Source organism: Ictalurus furcatus, chromosome 16 (assembly GCF_023375685.1).
Source record: "Ictalurus furcatus strain D&B chromosome 16, Billie_1.0, whole genome shotgun sequence".
NCBI lineage: Eukaryota > Metazoa > Chordata > Actinopteri > Siluriformes > Ictaluridae > Ictalurus > Ictalurus furcatus.
The window spans coordinates 12,487,856-12,506,868 of record NC_071270.1 but is presented as its reverse complement, the minus strand read 5'-3'; the positions used below and the strand labels follow the sequence as shown (position 1 = coordinate 12,506,868).

Genomic DNA, 19,013 nt, shown 5'->3' with positions numbered 1-19,013 from the left:
TATATATATATATATATATATATATATATAATATGTGTGTATGTATATATGTGTGTGTGTGTGTGTATATGTGTGTGTGTGTGTGTGTGTGTGTGTATGTATATGTGTGTGTGTGTGTGTATATGAATTGCATTTGTTTCTTACAGGAGTTGGAAGGACCTTGTTGTCAGTTATTTACTTAACAGCTGGATTCATTTTGTCTAATGTCTTCTTACTTCTTACCGATCTTTGCGCTAACAAAGCACGCCTTAAAGTTGTTGTTCTGTCTGAAATACGTCCTTCTCAGGAAAAAGAAGTTTCGCCAAGACTAGACAGACAGAGTATATTTTTATGGCAGGTTTACCTCAGGAGTCAGCTTGAGGGCACTGACATGAAACCCTAGTTCTTTTCTATGTTTTTAAAATAAATGACACAGTAGTGTTTTTATTCTCTTTTTTTTATTTAAAAATATTTATTATATTTAATGAATACATTATAAGCCTAATAGTAAATAAACATGACAAGCAGTTTGTGTTCTCTATCAACTAATACAATAAACGTGACAAATGAACGGTGAGAAAATGAACTTTACTGTTTTACGATACAATAGCAATAATGTCTGTGACACAGTGCTCTCTGACGTATGGTATTTGCGTCAGCGTCCGAATTTGCTCACTCCTTTTCGTTCACTTCTTCCCCATATAGTGGACTCAAACGTCATTTGCTATATAGGGAATAGTGAAATGAGTGAGCGATTTCAGACACAGCTCTAGTCTGCTGCCTCCGTCAGATGAAAGGACAAATTGCAATACGTGTTGGCTGGCGTGCCACCGATCATGCGTTCTAATGGAGAATTTAGTCACTGTTTCTATTACAACATGGCCAGCTGAGTTGTGTCTGCAAATCCATGCCCCTGTCAGGTTCACTTCAGTCTTTTGCTCTTGCTACATGGATCCAAATCTGAGGTCATATGGGCCTATTCAAGAACTTTTATACACCAAGGGTTTGTATAAGGTGCTTGAATTTGGCTTTTTGCAATTGAAGTACTGGAAAACATTAAATAGGCATTTTTATCTAGAGGTGCTTAAAGAGTGCTTGAATTATTAAAAATACAAAATCGCTAAATAACTTTAAAGTGTTTATTTTTGATAGAACAAAATGAGACTCCCCTCTGCAGCCCCTCCCTCGCTCCGCTCCCACAATTTGCTTACTCATTTTAACAGAAACAGCTCTGGTGCACTTCTCAGGTCCCTTTAGTGACTTTTTTCCCCCCACCAAAAAAAGCACCTAGTGACAAATTTAGCGACTTTTTGGACAGACCTTAGCTACTTTCTCTAGAAGAGAGTGGCCAGTACTGTGCCGCGAGCACGAGGTCCTGCTTCCCCCCGGAAAGACGCCTCTCTCTGCGGCTACTCTGTTCATTGTGGGGCAGGGCAGCACATTGATTCACTCCTAACTTTCTCTGAGTGATCATTTTACATATAAATATCACCAAAAACACAGCACAACCATTGTATTAAATCTGATGTGTCTGGTGATTTTGTCAGACGACGTCATGTTTTATAAAATCAGGATTTTATCAGTGCAGAGCAGCAGCTTGGACGTGACTGCTGGTTATCATGTAGTCTCTTAACAGGCCGTGTTTCACTGACCATTTCGTACTCATTCCGTTGTCTGACAACAGAAACAGAAAAAATATCAGAACAGCTTTATTGGGAATTCGGCTGTATTAAAATGCAGCATGTGAGCACAAAGTAGGAGAGGTAAACAGATGTAAAGGGCTGGCACTTGGCAGAATGCAAATACGACGTGATGATGTAATGAACATGCTAATTAGCACATGACATCAGCCAGCGACATTTAACGAATTTCCATTGGAAGTTGTTCGCAACAGTGCTCCTGTAACTCACCTGGAGTATATTGATGTTATCGTGAAGACGAAGCAATGTCTGGGAAATGGCTGGAAAAAGCAGCACATAAAAATTGGTTGTTTTATTATAATGTATAAGAATATGTTTTAATGACACCTTTTGCATAGTCCTTGAAAACAAACGAACAAAAAAAACCTGTACACGTCACGGAGCATGGTACGATGTTAAGGTTTCACCACTCATTCAGTTGGGTTTTTCTTTCATATGGTGTGTGTGTGTGTGTGTGTGTGTGTGTGTGTGTGTGTGTGTGTGTGTGCAATGTATAGAGAATGACTGTAGGCATCTGAACATTGCCAGATGACGTTGACTGCAATAGTGTACTCCTCGGTGGAAACATGGCACTCGGTGTACTCTCTTTGACACTATTTTAAGTCAATATTTCCACTTACAGTGCTGTGCAGATTTCTTTTGTCATGTCCAAAAAAGGGAAGTGTAAATCAATGGATAACAGTGCTGTTTAAAATGGTGCCCCCCCCCCTTTTTTTTTTTTTTTTTGTTCCTGTGTTGGGCTAGTTAATAGTTAGCAATTAAGCTTAACTTAAATTATTCGTCCTGCAGGCCTTTCTTCATCCATTATCCAATCAGGAGCCAGTTTTGCAGCAGCTCCCTGTGCAGCATGCACACCCACACACCCCATATGGAGCTCAGCAGCATCCTGCCAGACATCAAACACACATGTCGGTACACACACACCACGCCATGCATACACCTCCAGCAGCCAGTGAGAAAGTCGCTGCTCCAGCGCCCCCTGCAGTCTCAGGGCCAGTTCAGCCTCCACAGCCCCTCGTTGTATTTGAGAGGATCCTAGATCGTCTCAGCTCCATGTTCCCTCACTACAGCAGGTGAGACTCGCACATCTGTGCACATCTGTACATCACTGTGTTCCTGTTAGCAATTTTTCAACTTGACTTTGACCTCACCACATCTGTAGCCTATATGCCATCAACACAGGCAATAATATCAATGTGAGTCCCTGGATTTTAATTGGTGGGTTGCGGGGGATGGATACTGTCTTGGGGGGAAAAAATAGCTGTTGATAAACATGTAATATAAATTTGAAACAAAAACTGTTATTCTTTTAAGAAGGAAAAAAAAAGGAGACTGGCATGAACAAGTGTTCGTATATAGTTTTATTGGGGGATTACTAAACAGCTAAACGATTAACTAATTACTAAACAATTAACTAATTTATTTGATTTATTTTTGCTTTAATCTCATGTTTGTGAGTGTTATATTCTTGATGATGAAAACTCCCAGCTAGTAAATGGACCTACATCGATCGAGCTGTAGTGTCAGTGATCTGTAATATGGCTTTACTGTAGTAACGCTTCCTACATTTGCACATGAGAGATTGTGGAGGATTATTAATGATACTGGATAATGGGGTATTCCAGCTGTAGTTTTCAGTTGTGGTTTAGATTTTGATCTGTTCATGGAGAAACCTAATTTGAGTAAATTAATTCAAGTCTGACACTCGAGCCTGAAAACGTCTGACAGTGTTTCCATAGGACTGAACGTTTCAGCGTTCAGAGCAGTTTGGTTTCCTATTTGTTTGTAACTTGTACTTGCTACTATGCGTGTTTTCAGATCGGTCCTGACACAATTTATTCAAGAGGTCCGCTCTGTGAACTTTGGCAGTCTGAGCACGCTGAAGTATGAAGATGTGATTAACAGAACTGCTCAACTCATCCTTGACCACCAGGAGCACTCACAAGTAAGACAGCAGTTCTTAAAACCTATTAAAAAACAAACAAACAAAATACAGAACAGTTTATTGCATTGCACAGCACAACCATCCTTTGGAGAAAAGGTTCTCAGACAAATGAAGTATGAAAATGCGCACACTCTGAGAAGGTCTGTAACCAAATAAATGCATCTGTGGAGGCCTTAAAAGTGTGTATAGGCTTGTCTTCATCATTGAAAATAAAATGTGTATAAAGAGGTACTTCATGCAAAGAAACATATTTAGCAATGACTTTATATTATACACTCGTATCACTCTTTATAGACACTCATAAGACTTGTATGTAAGTGAAGTGTAACAATGGCATATCTGATCAACAATGGTGTTTCTGCAAGGAGCAGATGTACTCGGCGAGTAGGGATATGGCTGGAGTGAGAGGTTTAGCAGTACCCAGTCCAACTCCTAGCACCGATTCCTCCAGAACTACTGCAACACCCCCACCTGCACATGTGTGGAAAAGCATGTCCTCTCAACATCGCAAGTCTTCCAGAGCTGTAAGAGTTTGGAGCATTTTATACTGTCGGCCCTTCAGCCACAACTGTGTTTGGGTATTCATGCACTACCCTGAAATCAATCTCTCTCTCTCGTTTCAGCTGAACATGGAGGACCCTTGCATTATTTGTCATGATGATATGGTGCCCGAGGACCTGTGTGTGCTGGAGTGTCGCCATAGCTTCCATAGAGAGGTGAGACTTATTCTCATTTTTCATTTTAATGAAAATGTTTTCGTAGAAAAGTTGTATCCTGCATTCAGAGCAGATTATTGGTGTTAATCGATAGGGTAGATAATACAGTAAAAAACATGGAGCCTTAGCTTATGGCCTTTCAAAGTCTTTCAAAAATGCTGATATGGCCCAGGTATAATGCGAGTATGAAACTCCTGCTTTAGGTAGAAATCGATTCGAACAACATTTTGGGAAATGTAGGAAAACTTTAACCAAATTCAAAACAGAGCAACTTGTCAGTCGAAAGAAATTTAAACGAAACAAAAATCAACTTTTAGTCATCAATCTTTTGTACCATTTCAGAATCACCATGTTGATTTATAAATATTGATATGCAAGTCATTTAGTGTGGATTCTTCCTTTTAAGTTTATTTTATAAGAATTTAATTCCATGGCATTTGTAGTAGGGCTGCACAATTATGGCCAAAATGATAAATAATTGTGATCTCAATATTGATCAAAATAATCGGGATTATCAAGATTATTAATTGATTTTAGGGACAACATATTTTTATCGCACTTTCACATTTAAATAAACAGACCGCTGCTTTCACCTACATGTTGTGCTACATTCCTGCTCATGTACAAATCTTTGCATCAAATTAGACTGATCCTTAAAGTGCATCATCTCGTAGAAGCAAAATATAAATAAAATTGTACCCAAATTATAGGATAAGTAAAAATAAAATTGCCATCAACCAAATGAAAATCTGCGACCAAATAAAACAATTCAGGTGTATGCAGAAAAGACAGTAACAGTGTTTACAGGAGGAGAGACACAGCCAATTCACCCAATAGTGTCGCAGGGACGACGTCATTTTGTACCGGAACCCGGAAGTTAGTATCACACCGGTTCCCTCGACAAAAACCCAATAGGATTTTCCCATAGACTTTTGAATTATTGCAAAAAATAAGCTCTGTGCTCAACAAAAGATTACAACACTAACATGTTTTGTCCAGCAACATAATTTTCACAAGTGAACACAACTTTTATGAAATAAAAAGCTAACCGTACGCTATAAACGAACTACACCACAGTCACTCAATTTCGTCGTCACCACCAAGCTTCCGACAACTTTTCCACACTTGATTTAAAACATTTTCCACAATATGGATTTACTCTGTGGATGAATCTTCATCCACATTTTTTGGGTGGAATTGTGAGAACCAGTTTCAGGGCTCTATGGTAACAATTTCTTTTAGGAGCACAGTCAAAAATTTTGGAGCACGGTTGGAGTTTAGGGGTGTTTTTTTTTGTTGTTGTTTTTTTTTGTTTTGTTTTGTTTTTTTTTTTTTAAAAAAAAAGTAAAAGAGATGGTAACATTAATGTGCCACAATATAACACATAAGTAGGCATGAGAACTTGAGCTGGTCATTTATGACAGAATTTAAGAACATAGTGTGAGCCATGACAAATTAATTTACCTTCTGATAAAATAAATGTAATATTTTCAGTTAATTTTACAGACTGTATGCAAAAAAAAAAAAAAAAGTTAACCTGTTCAAACTGGTAAACAAATGCAAAAAAAATTAATGTTCAGTGTTCAGAGTCTGCTCCTCTTAAATATATTTAAAGTTACACTATTAGACATTTTCCACTGTCATGGTTCTGGGCTGGAGTCAGTTCTCGAACCGCTCTGTGTATATTGTGAATATATCTGAATAATCTCATATAGGATGTGATTGGGTTAGTTCCTAATTAAAAGTAGACTAACACAAGCATGATCCATATTAGGAAAAAGGCTAATAGCCTTTAAAGGAAAAAGCGAACTAAGCTTAATGTCAAATTGATATTAAATGCAACCCATAGTGATTACACATTATTTCATGTCTCTTTTTTTTTTTTGTAGTTATTATATCTATTTTTATATTAAATTATTTTTTTATTTTCGTAGTTTTATTTTTGTTTGTTTTAGTTGTTCCTTTTAGATGGGTGCCCCCAGTACAGTGTTGCCATTTCTGCTGATAATGTGTTTTTTGGGCGATTAAATCAATACATGGAAACTGGAGTTGACTTTTCTAGTGCTATCTGGCAACCGTGAGTTTAAATGAAGTGAATGCGCTCTGTTAGAGTGCTGAAGAGAGTGAAGGAGAGCGGCAGCGTACTGTATGTTTACATACCGAACAGTTGCTACTCTTGATTATGATTGGTGAGGAATTATTTAATAAAGAAGTTTGAATTAAATCCACCTTGTAGCATTAGCATTATTATTAATTTACTCCACCTGACGCCGCTGTGTCTACACGAGCAGGTCACAGTCGTAGGTTCAGGTCATTTTGCGGGATCAATAAAAGATGGCGGGTTGTGAGATCAGGAAGCCCTAATTTGTAGACTTTGGCCTGTGTGTTATGATCAGTGTATTGTTTGTCATGTGTGTAGTGCATCAAGTCATGGCTGAAGGAGCAGAGCACTTGTCCCACCTGCCGAGAACATGCACTTTTACCTGAGGATTTCCCCATGCTGCCAGGACGACATCGACGGGGACACGTGCATGCAGAAACCTTCTCTTAACTGTATAATTGTGATCAATCTATACACGTACATCTATACAATAATGGCATAATGGATAACAATTATATAGAATTTTCAATATTAATAAAGATATTATATAGCACAATTACCTGCTATATAATGTGGTAACGGGAATAAAGCAGGTACTGCATATAAACTGTATATACAGTATGATTGGGACACATTTAACCATTTCCTTGCCACTTTTTTTTATTTTTAATTGGTGAGTTATTTGTAAATTAACTTAGCAAATTAAGTTCAGTTTTGCTTTAGGATTTAGCTGTCCTTCTTTGTCATGTAGTTTATCATCTTAATCCACAATTATTTAGGACCAATCAGTATTATGTTTTAATCTATTTTTATGTAGTAGTATGTTCATGTAAATTTTTTTTTTCTAATTATTTTAGTTGTTTCATTAGAAAATAAAGAAAAATGTGATTTATTTCTTTGGTATTCGTGGTTGTCCCGTGACCTTAAAATACATTTTAGCCTGGCAAAAATAGGATTTTGCATTAATAAGATCTGATTTGGAAGGCAGGCTCCTATGATTTTTGTAATATTTCAGGAAATTAGTATGTAGTAAACATATGGAAGTCACCATACAGTACTTGACAAAGTGGGGGTTAGTAATTTCTGTGTAAGTGGTATTATTAGTATTCATATCTTTATAGTGGACTGTAATTGTTCTAATTTGTTCTTAAGACGTTTCTCATTTCTATTCGCCTGGACTCTGTTGGTTCATGTCTACATGTAGCATAAGATAATATGGCAATATTATTAATATATATTACATGGTCTGGGTAATGGGCAGGTGCAGAGTCTTATAATGTTATTACATTGTTAGTGTAATTAATTAAACCCAGATGGATTTCTTCTTTCTACACAAACCAACAATAATGGCCATAATACAGACAAACACATTTGTGACAGAAACTTAAACAAAAAACCAGATGTATACCAGATTTATTTTTATTCAAATAACATTACTACTAATCTATTCTTGTACTACATGGTTTATACAAGGGACACAAAGTACCACATAAAGGTCCCGCTGGTGTGTCCCCCCTCCCTTGTCATAAACGTGCACAAATTAATGCACACCACTTACTTCTATTAAATGCTATAATAAGAAGGAAATTGTGAAGCAGTTCTGTTATGACATGAGTACTGGATGTACTAAAATACCCAGTCATGAAAACCCCAAAAATAAAAAGAGGGAACAAGCATGGTAGCTTTTTGACAACGGTTCCAAGAACTCAAAAATCGGAATCAGTAAATGCCAAAAAAACAAAATGCAGGTCAGTCTGTAGCTGTAACCGAAGCCGTCCTGCTGGTTCCTGACTGGCACTTAAAACAGTTACGATGCCACTCCCAGAGTCTTCCAGGAAACATCAATGAGTCTGCAGGCTCTGATCTCATACTCGGCAAAGCTTCAACGGGAAGTTCTCTGTTATTAAATGATCATCGTGAAAAACAATCACCACGTTCACCTCAAACTCTGCAAATGAAGAAGTGACATACTATTAGTTTACATTCTCAGAAAAAAAAAAACGTTATGAGAAATTATTTCATTTTAAAGAGCTATGATTTGAAGAAAAAGTGACGAGACTGACCAACTTTAAAGTTTGTGGTTTCGAGTGTAGGGCATGTGAACAGCCTGGGGAAGACCATGTATATAGGGATGGGGAGGCCATGACACACATCTCCCTCTGCTATCTGGATGTTCTGTATCTCTGTTGCATCTCTAGCATAGCCTTCAGCACAGCCTGCAACCAGGAAAGTGCATCAATCAGTAATAAAGCGATTAATCAAATATATCAATATAAAGAAGCATGTGGACATATCGAATAAATATTGTTCATTTACAGAGTTTCTTTCTTCTCAAAACAAAAGACAGCATAAAAAACAATGCTACACCACATATGGTATACTTTTCTATTTACCAATATTCTATGGACGCTGGGGTCCAAAACAACTCTAAATTGCCACCTCTACATTTTAACGAATGTGATAAAACGTGGCATGTTTGTGTGTACGCTTCCTCACCACATGTCTCAACCCGCACTAGCTGCAGCTCGATGCTTTTGATGGCGACTTCTGAACTCTCCACCACCAGCTCCCCTGTGAGCGGCTGCGTGATCACACAGTTAGTGGCGTCGAGGTGGCCTCTGATAAAGAACTTTGGGAGAGAACCTTTCTAAGAAGAACAGAAGAACAAAACACCTTAACAAGACTTCACTTTAAATAACTAAATGTTTTATGTAGGTATAGTGTCTTGCAAAAGTATTCAACCCCAAGAAAAGTCATCGTATTCTTCTGCGTTACATGACAGGTTTTTTTCTTTCTACAAACAAATATGCTCGTAAATTCATTATTTGTAAACAACTGAAAGATGCTCGCAGAAGTATTCAACCTCTTCACAATAGTACTTGGTAAAACCAGCTTTTGCTGCAGTACAGCTTTAAGTCTGTTGGGGTATGTTCCCACCAGCACTGCACACTGATTTTCACCCATTCTTGGAAGATATGCTCCAGGTTCTTCAGTTTGATTGGATTTTGTCTGTTGACTGAACCAGCGTCACAGATTCTCAGTGGGATTCAGTTCTGGACTTTGACTTGGCCAATGTAGAACTTTCAGTTTTTTGTGTTTAACCACTCCTGTTGCTTTGGCCTTGTGCTTGGATCCACTGTCCTGCTTAAAGGTGACGTTTCTCCCAAGCTTTCTTTTTTTCTTTAGCAGACTGGAGCATATTCTCTTGTAATATCCCTAGGTATTTTGCTCCATCTATTCTCCCTTCAATTTTGACAAGAAGCCCAGGTTCTGAGAATGAAAAGTGTCCCCAGAGCATGATGCTGCCACCACCACATTTGACTGTAGGGATGGTGTTAATTGAGGTATGGCCTGCACCACATGTAGCACTTTGAAAACTTGCCCAAACAAAGCATCTCAATCTTGGTCTCGTCACACCAACAAAAAAACCCAACATCTTCACTGGGTCACTCTCGTGCTTTAATACGGCTCTTTTTATACAATGGTTTCTTTCTAGCCACCCTCCCATACAGTCCTCAATCGTGCACAGCTCTTGAACTGGTTGTCTGGTGCAGCTTCACTCCACGCTCAGTCACTTTACAGTACTCTGTAACTCCTTCGTAGTGAGTGTTGGCCTCTCTGTGGCTTCCCTCACTTGTCTCCGTCTTGTATTTGTGCTGAGGTTTGAGGGACGGCCTAGTCTTGGTAATGCTTGGGTGATGTGATACAGCTTCCACTTCCTCACTATTGATCTAACAGTGCTTTCTGGGATGTCCAACCTCTTAGATATAATTTACACCCTATTCCTAAGTTATGAAATTCTATTATCTTACCTTCAACTTCCTTACAATGCTCCTTAGCCTTCATTCTCACTCCTTTCCTTCAGACTGACAGTCTCTCCTTAATGATGGTTCAACTGAGGTGGGTTTTTTTGTTCAGAAAATGGGAGCTGTTTTAATATTTCACAGATGAGGACCAATTACCGTAGAAGTCCTTGTTAAGATGACATTTTTCATCTGGAGCTTGCAAAACCTGGGGGGTTGAATATTTATGCAAGCAGCATTTCTGTCTTTTAAATGCGTGCTGACCAAAAATTCATTTTGACTTTGCAATAACAAATACATACAGGTAGAATATGTGTACAGTATTTATCATTTGTTATTAAGAATGTTAAAAATTCCAGGGGGTTGATTACTTTTATAAGCAATTGTACATGGGTAAATATTTGTTTAGGAAAATTGGAACAATGTTTTCTTTATGTTTACATTTGTTACGGAATAATTTTAGACTTAATTTTAGAGTCTGGAAGCACATTAAAAAAAAAAATATTTCGAAAATTTGCATTTTTTTCTTTATTATTTTTTATTTGCTAGTAGTAAGATTTGCCATGAAATAAATTATTTGCCTTTAATTACGAGTTATACAGTGCCCTCCACTAATATTGGCACCTGTGAAAAATTGTCTTTATTGTTTAACCTTTTGATCTTTTGTTAAAAAAATTCACAAAAATACTCTGCTCTCATGGATATCAAACAATTGCAAACAAAACACAGGTTTATCCAAATCTTTCTTAAATAGTTTTGCAACAATTATTGGCACCCTTTTAGTCAATACTTTGTGCTACCTCCCTTTGCCAAGATAACAGCTCTGAGTCTTCTCCTATAATGCCTGATGAGGTTGGAAGGAATCTGAGACCATTCCTCCAAACAGAATCTCTCCAGATCCTTCAAATTTCGAGGTACACGCTGGTGGACTCTCCTCTTCAGTTCATCCCACAGGTTTTCTATGGGTTTCAAGTAAGGGAATTGGGATGGCCATGGCAGGACCTTGATTTTGTGGTCAGTAAAGCATTTTTCTGTTGATTTTGATGCATGTTTTGGACCATTTTAAACTTTCTGGCAGAGGCAGTCAGGTTTTCATTTAATTTCTGTTGATATTTGATAGAGTCCATGAAGCCATGTATCCTAACAAAATGTGCAAGTCCTCTGGCAGAAAAACAGACCCAAAACATTAAAGAGCCACCACCATTTTTAAGCGTGGGCATGAGGTACTTTCCCATATGGCTACCTCTCTGTGTGCGCCAAAACCACCTCTGGTGTTTAATGCCAAAAAGCTCTATTTTGGTTTCATCTGATCATAGAACCCGATCCCATTTGAAGTTCCAGTAGTGTCTGGCAAACTGAAGACACTTGAGTTTGTTTTTGGATGAGAGTAGAGGCTTTTTTCTTGAAACCCTCCCAAACAACTGGTGGTGATGTAGGTGACTTTGGATTGTAGTTTTGGAGAATTTCTGACCCCAAGATGCAACTAACTTCTGCAGTTCTCCAGCTGTGATCCTTGGAGACTTTTTTGGCCACATCACAGCTATATTCCTTGGTCTTACCCATTGTTATGAATGACTAAAGGAATTTGGCCTATGTGTTACCTCATATTTATTCCCCTGTGAAACAGGAAGTCATGGTTATTTCCTGTTCCTAGTCACCCAGGTGTACTAAAAAAAATTTAAATATCAATGGGAATATACTTCAAATATATTTTTGCCAATAATTGTTGCACAACTATATTTAACAAAGATATTTTCTGATAAACATGTGTTGTGTTTGCAATTGTTTGATATCCATGAGAGCAGAGTATTTTTGTGAATTTTTTTTAAACAAAAGATCAAAAGGTTAAACAATAAAGACAATTTTTCCCACAATTTATGAGAAATCTTCCATTTTGCCACCACTAACTCCACGTCTCTTCAGTTCACTTAATGGACCCAAGTGTGTGAGATGACGATCATTGGCTAAATGATGAGATTAGAATTTAGGGTTCGGATTTTATTTATTTATTGTTTTGTTTATTACTTTTCATAGCCACTGTACATAAATAATTAGTTAGGAAAATATTATTTGGTTAGGAAAATCGGAAAAAAGGGTTTTTTTATGTTTAAATTGGTTAAAGAATACTTTTAGGCTTCAGTATATGGAGTTTGGAATCTGAATATGAATTTAGTATATCTGAATTATATATGCATCACATTACATAAAATTCGTTTTTATTGAATAAATGTACATTTTTGCCAATGTTTTTTCTTTATTTTTCAAAATTACTAGGAGTGCCTTTAAAAAGTAAGCGTTATAGTGTTGAGATGATAGTTTTGAGAGTAGCTAAGTGGTTACATTGGACTTCTGACCGGAAGGTTATGAGTTCAAATGCCAGCAAGCTGCCACTGCTGGGCCCTTGAGCGAGGCCCTTGACTCTGAACTGCGCAAAATGAATTAACTACTCAAAGATGAATGCAAGTTGCTATGGATAAGGGCGTCTGCCAAAATGCTGTAAATGTAAAAATTGGGAAACATCAAATGACCCTAATTAGATATCTTTTTGGTACGGATATAAATCAATTATTAGATGTTATCTCCAATACACGCTTCAAATGTAAGAAAACAAATAAATAAATAAAAATATCTGAACCATAAATGCCAATCTCGAAAAAAAAAAAAAAAATCTAATCTCAAAAATACAGATTTTATGTTATTTAGGTCAAAGGTGAAGCAGTCAGGATTCCTAGTAAAAAGGAGAAGCATTCAGAGTGGTCTACCTCAACATTTAGCCAATCACAGTCATCTCTCACACTTGAGTCCATTAAGTGAAGTGAAGAGACGTGGAGTTAAGTGGCGTCAAAACGGAAGATATGAACCGTAATGAGGTAAGTGCATCTAAAGTTACATTTAGCTGAAATAGCTAAACTCCTATTAAGCAGAAAACAGATAACGAGCAAGCTAATGTTGGCAGAGCCTAACTTGCTAGAACTTTACCTACAGTGCTATGAAAAAGTATTTGATTTCTTCTGTTTTGTGTACATCTCGCACTAAAAGTTTCAGGAATTAAAACAAAATCTAAGACTAAACGAAGGCAACCTGAGTAAACACAAAATACAGTTTTTAAATGATAATGTTATTTAGTGAATCAAAAAAGTTATCCAATACCTGCTGGGCCTGTGTGAAAATGTATTTGCCCCCATAGTTACTAATTTCCCAAATCTAAGAAACTTATTCATAATGGAGTTCAGCTGGACTGGACACATCCAGGCCTGGGCCCCTTCAGGGTCTGGGCAACATGAAATTATTGAGGGAAACATGAATTCTGCTTTCTACCACAAAATCCTAAGGGAGAATGTCCGGTCTTCAGTCCGTAAGTTGAAACACAAGCGCAACTGAATTATGCAGCAAGACAATGATCCAAAGCATTGGAGTGAATTCTATGGTCCTATGGAAGTGTTCTACAGAAGTGTTAGGTTGCTGTTATTGCTGCTAAAGGTGGCACAACCAGAGTTTACTTTTATGGGGGCAATTGGTTTGTCACATGGTGATAAGTGTTAGATAATTTTTTTTCTTGCTTCAATTAAAAAAAAAACACAAAAAAACAAACAACAACTGTATTGTGTATTTACTCAGGTTGCCTTTGTTTCCTGTTGTATTTCGTTTGAAGATTTAAAACTATTTAGTATGAGATAAACACAAAAACAGAAGAAATCAGATACTTTATCACATCACTGTATAGAATTCACTATTTGAGCAGAACATAAAATTTCATTCTCAAGAAGGCATCACGATACATTAAGAACCTGGGTGGGGCGGGGTTAATCTCAAAACAGTAACCTGTAATTTTCAATGATAAGATCTTTAAAGGGCAAATCTAACTCCTAGCAAGTTCAAAACAAAGAATATATATTAGCCAAAATGCTAATATATGAAATACACCACAGAAAAACAAAGAATTTTATTTAATGTGTTGTGTATACAATTGAAATATCCTAAATTTATATATTCATATATTTTTTTCAGCCTCCAAGCTCCATATCAGTAGTAAGTAGTCAACTTTACCAATATCATAACCCTAATGATGGAATGGACAATTGCACAACACTAGTGTTAGTCAAAGAGCTTAATCAATGTATATTGCAAAACAAGTGCACTAATTGGATACTTTAGAATGAATGAGCAGTAAGTGTTGCATGAACAGGCCTTTTAATGAGTCCATGGTATCAGGGGTCTTTACCTCTCTCACGTTCTGCAATGTCTCTGGCGTGATGGTGAAATCAACAGGAGTCAGCTGCACTTTGGATTTCTGTGGCTGCAGATCGTGGCCGCAGATAAAGGTAAATATTGTATAATTAGTTCTTTTGTAGCTTCTTGATTGAATTACTACAAACTTTCTGTAATGAAGTAAGTCACGACAGAAGCTGAGCAACATCTAACCTGACAATGGACCATGAATTCGCAGGTCTTGCTCAGGTCTTTTGCCAGCAGAGGGCGCTTCATATCACAGCGGAGAGTATACTGGGCACAGGGAGAAGGGGGTGACTAATTTCCAAGAACAAGTACTACACAGTTTAATGTATCAATTAGGGCTGGATAATATGGCAAAAAATATTATATCATGATATTTAGAGGCATTTTTTCAATACACTATTTATGCTTAACTGCAGTGCCACATTAATTGTTTAGTTGTACCGTCTACAAAAATAAAATACAAATGATATCAAGCAAGGCTTTAAAGTCCAAACAGCTACTTATCATTGGTTGTAACATTGGAGTCAGTCAGAAAGGGACTGATTATACTTTAGGTATTCTGAGAAAACTGTATTGTGATTAATTTTACAATAGTGATATTATATTGTCTTGTACCACAGTGACAGTTCTCAAATTTGATTGGTCAGCTCTGACACTACTGCTGACTGCAAGGCAAATCACAAGTTAAAGTTTGTTTGCTTGCTGTACGGTTAATACTTTAACACAGTCACCTGTATGGGGGACGGTCCACATAATCATACTCATACTCATATGTGTATAATGTGAAATGTGTTCATATGGTGAGGTTTTCTGTGAGGAGACTTCTATTTATCATTTATGGAAAGAGTCTCCCGGGTCAGCACTTTGTCGCACTCGGAGGTAAAACTGTAACTTTATGTTTTAAGTCTTCAGGAAGGAGGACTTTGTGCCTTGTGGCTTCTTGGTAGCACAACAAGCTGCCTTTATTTGTCTTTATTAATTTAAAGAGAGAGAAAAATGAGCTAGTGAGGGAACGGCTATTACGTAAGCGATTGTTGCTGTTGAGTAACTGCTGTGGTATAAGAGTTATAAAACAGTTCTTGGGAAAATAATCGACTTTAGGGTGGTAAGGTGGTAAGACTTTAAGTTTGCGTCGAATCACACCACACGACACCGTTGCTGATTATTTTGCTATAACAGCACAACCCGTTACGATTGATTCTTTATCACCCATCACCCATCTTTAGTGTCAATATTCACGTACATATTTAACAATCTATACATTCCTGCGAGTCCTTCTGCGAGACCTTACAGTTGGGAAGAGTATGCAAAATTCTCCAACTGCACATGAGGCCATTTAAGTACTTTCTCAGACAACTGTGTAGCGCTTTCTCCAGGAATAAAGCTTATCGGTCCAACAGATCACATTACATGACTAGTAGCGATAGATTACAATAGATAATAACGCCTTCAACATTACACAAGTCTAGTTGCCTTGCCCTAGAAATATTCTCAAGGAATATTTTGCTGTTAGTGTTTCAGAGGCTACTTGAATACAGTTTGTGTAACAGGTGCCTAAGCCCATAATTTCTAACTTACCTTTTTAAAAAAATAAATAAAAATAGTTACCTGTATGTTGACGAAAACACCATGGTAAGTCTCATACAGCACTTTATTTCCTTTCACTTGCAGTGGAAACTCAAAAGGGATTTCGGTTTTGCCTCCTGGCACCTTGCCCGGTTTGGCCACTTCGATGTTACTGCTGATTAGCGAAATGGGCTGTGGAGCGCAGAGACACGTTAACCAAAGCAAGGATACTTACTCTAAATGCACCTCTCATTTTAACAATTTTTCCTAACCAGCATATATTCCCACAACAATAGTAAGCCATGCAATGCAATACAAATGCAGGATACCACAAGATAAATAGATGATAATTCTCCCCATTTCTGTCCAATCTTTTTTGCCACATCACTATGAAACAAAATTTGTGTTGCTGAGCATTAAGTGTTATTTTCTAATTGCTTATGCCTCCAAAGTATAGAAAATGTCTATTATTGCCCTCAAACTTTGCTTTTGTGACAAGGCCATTGGTATTTTGAAATTGACCTATTTTCATTGAGCACATGGACAAATTGGAATCTTTTCATTCACATAAAGTTAGAAAAAAAAACAACAACATATAAATCAAAATTAACATGTATTTATACTAAAGTTATACATAAATGAACACAAAAGTTTTAGATGTGAGTAGTTTTCTGAGATTTGCAATTACATTGTATAGTAAATCACTTTCACAAAGCAGCCCCGAAACGTAGTCTCCCATCATTTTCTCATTATATTGTCTTTGGTTGCAGCGTTCAAAGTCCGGTATATCCTGGTGGAAGCGCTGACCTTGCTTCTCTGAGTACAATCCCATGTTTTCCATCAAGATGAGCATCAAGGATGTGGACTTTGAGAGCTCTTCACCAGAGTCTCAACCAACTCCACATAGTTTTTGACTCTATGATTGTCCAGGAAGCCCTGAACCACTGCAACAAAGCTGTTCCAAGCCACTTTCTCCTTCCTAGTGAGCTTCTTGGAGATTTCCTTGCACTCCAGGAGCTTCTTTATCTGTGGTCCGACGAAGACACTGGCTTTGATTTTGTCTCGAGCAGCTTAGGAAAGAAGCCTTGAGGGTCCTTAAAGACTCCTTATCTAGAGCTGTGATAAACTGTTTCATAAGGCCCAGTTTGATATGCAGTGGTGGCATCAGCCAGTGGGATCAAGTGGGATCCAGTGGGATCCACCAATGGCTCCCACTTGACGTTATTCCTCCCCACAGCAAACTCGGTCCACTGTGGCCAAGTCCCGCCTTTGGTAGTGTATCTTGGTGTCTCGGCTCTCCCAAAGACAAAGATAGCAGAGAAACTCTGTAAAACCTCCTTGGAGGTCCATTAGGAATGCCACCATTCTGACATCTCCAATGACTTCCCAGTCGTACTTATCACACTCCAAGGTGTCTAGCAATGTCTCAACACTGTTGTAATCCTCGTTTGAGGTCAGAAAAAAAACAACATATTTTGGAATTTACTGTTTTTTTCTGACTTTATGTAAACAAAAAGATGCAAATTCACCTGTTTTCTCAATGAAAATAGGTCAACTTCAAAATACCAATGTCCTGGTCACAAAAGCAAAGTTTAAAGGAAAATAATAGCCATTTCCTATACTTTTGCAGTCTAACAAATTAGGAAATAACACTTACGTTGATACATGTTCCGACAGGAACATTTCCTACATATCTAGAAGATGTTGAAAAATATTATACCGCTGATTTCCAGATGTAATCCAAGTATATCTAAACATCTGGGGTGCATCAGATGCTGAGCATGATTCCAAAGTGAAAACATTAGATTATAACCAAGATTCTGTGACTGCTTACCTTGACCGAGTTGTAAAACGCCTCGAAGACTCCGACACTCTTGGAGCTGAGCTGTAGATTAACAAGACCCTCCATGGTGAGGGTGATTCCCTGATGTTGCACAGCTTCCTTACTGGTGATCACCACCACTCCAGCCAGGACCTCCTAAAAAACAGGGTGGGGACAAGATACAAGTTAAGTAATAAAGATCTATGGGCATATATCTAGTGCATATGTCGTATAGAGCTTATGAGCTTTTACATCCTGGTAAGGAGAATCCTTTATCAGCTGCCCTAACAAATAAATAAGCATTTGCCTACATTACACAGCATCAAATTCATGTTGTAACTAATAAATTCATGACAATCAGATTTCTAACATTCCAGGTTGTGAGCGAGGAAATGGTTCTGTGTCTTCATAAGAGAAAGTTTGTTGTATGAAACATTAAAAGCTGCTATCATAACTCCTCCCTCCATGTCAATACAATGTATTAGCGAAGCCCCAGCTACAGAAACCTCCAAAGTCTCAACTTACTGTAAAAAAAATGCATATGAATATCACATTAACTGCAACATTACCCCTTCGAGATACACTTTGTTCGCACGCTTAAGCCTTAAATCCAAAGTAACGCTCATTTCCTCAAACACCGTAGAGACCACTACGTGTTTTCGGTAGTGTTCCTTCCTGATGATCGGAACCACGTGATGACTTTCTATCACATGACTTGGTTTGTTTCTGCGCGCGCTGCTCAACACCGGCGGCGCTTTACTGGCAAGAAATAGTATAAAATAAACGAATAGAAGAAATTAAAGAAGGCATGACAACATAAAATATAAGAAAAGAAAGAGAGGTGGGTAAAGAGGAATAGAAAACACGACGAAGTAGAAAGTGGTGATGGGAATTCTGTCTCTTTTCTTGTGAGGCGGCTCATTTGACTCACACACCAACAGGGAACCGAATCCCAAACGGATCATTGTATATATTTTTTTCTTCCTCTACTGTACCAGCTCACTGATATTTTTTCCTGTCCGGTTTGCGCTATTTTGTTTATGATTGTGATTTTTTTTTTCTTCTTTGCCTGACTATATCTGAAATAGTTCAGTTAAATCCTAATCTACATTTTAATGTTAAAAAAAGTACTTTGCATTGTATAG

General features: G+C 37.6%; 2 protein-coding genes across 5 annotated transcripts in view; one reads left to right on the top strand and one right to left on the bottom strand.

Annotated features, from left to right (window-relative positions):
• The window catches only part of ttc3 (tetratricopeptide repeat domain 3), a 44,094-nt gene extending 36,286 nt beyond the window's left edge, over positions 1-7,808 (top strand). For 2 of the 3 annotated variants that reach the window (XM_053646115.1, XM_053646114.1), the window contains exons 42-46: positions 2,469-2,752; positions 3,498-3,624; positions 3,990-4,148; positions 4,248-4,340; positions 6,760-7,808. In XM_053646115.1, coding sequence (XP_053502090.1) covers positions 2,469-2,752; positions 3,498-3,624; positions 3,990-4,148; positions 4,248-4,340; positions 6,760-6,891 — 795 coding nt within the window. In that variant the 3' untranslated portion in view covers positions 6,892-7,808. The remainder of the gene's footprint in view (positions 1-2,468; positions 2,753-3,497; positions 3,625-3,989; positions 4,149-4,247; positions 4,341-6,759) is intronic. The other variant, XM_053646116.1, reaches the window with a different exon arrangement.
• Positions 7,809-7,849: 41 nt separating this feature from the next.
• Positions 7,850-18,928, bottom strand: vps26c (VPS26 endosomal protein sorting factor C). 2 transcript variants are annotated; one of them, XM_053646121.1, is made up of 8 exons: positions 18,438-18,928; positions 17,881-18,024; positions 16,089-16,238; positions 14,667-14,747; positions 14,467-14,541; positions 8,938-9,088; positions 8,505-8,657; positions 7,850-8,389 (listed from the first exon to the last, which is right to left on the bottom strand). In XM_053646121.1, exons 1-8 carry the CDS (start codon positions 18,492-18,494, stop codon positions 8,307-8,309), a joined length of 894 nt encoding a protein of 297 aa, XP_053502096.1. In that variant the 5' UTR covers positions 18,495-18,928; the 3' UTR covers positions 7,850-8,306. The 2 variants fall into 2 exon arrangements, with proteins under 2 accessions (XP_053502096.1, XP_053502097.1); XM_053646122.1 differs by having other exon boundaries at positions 18,394-18,492.
• Positions 18,929-19,013: the final 85 nt, after the last annotated feature.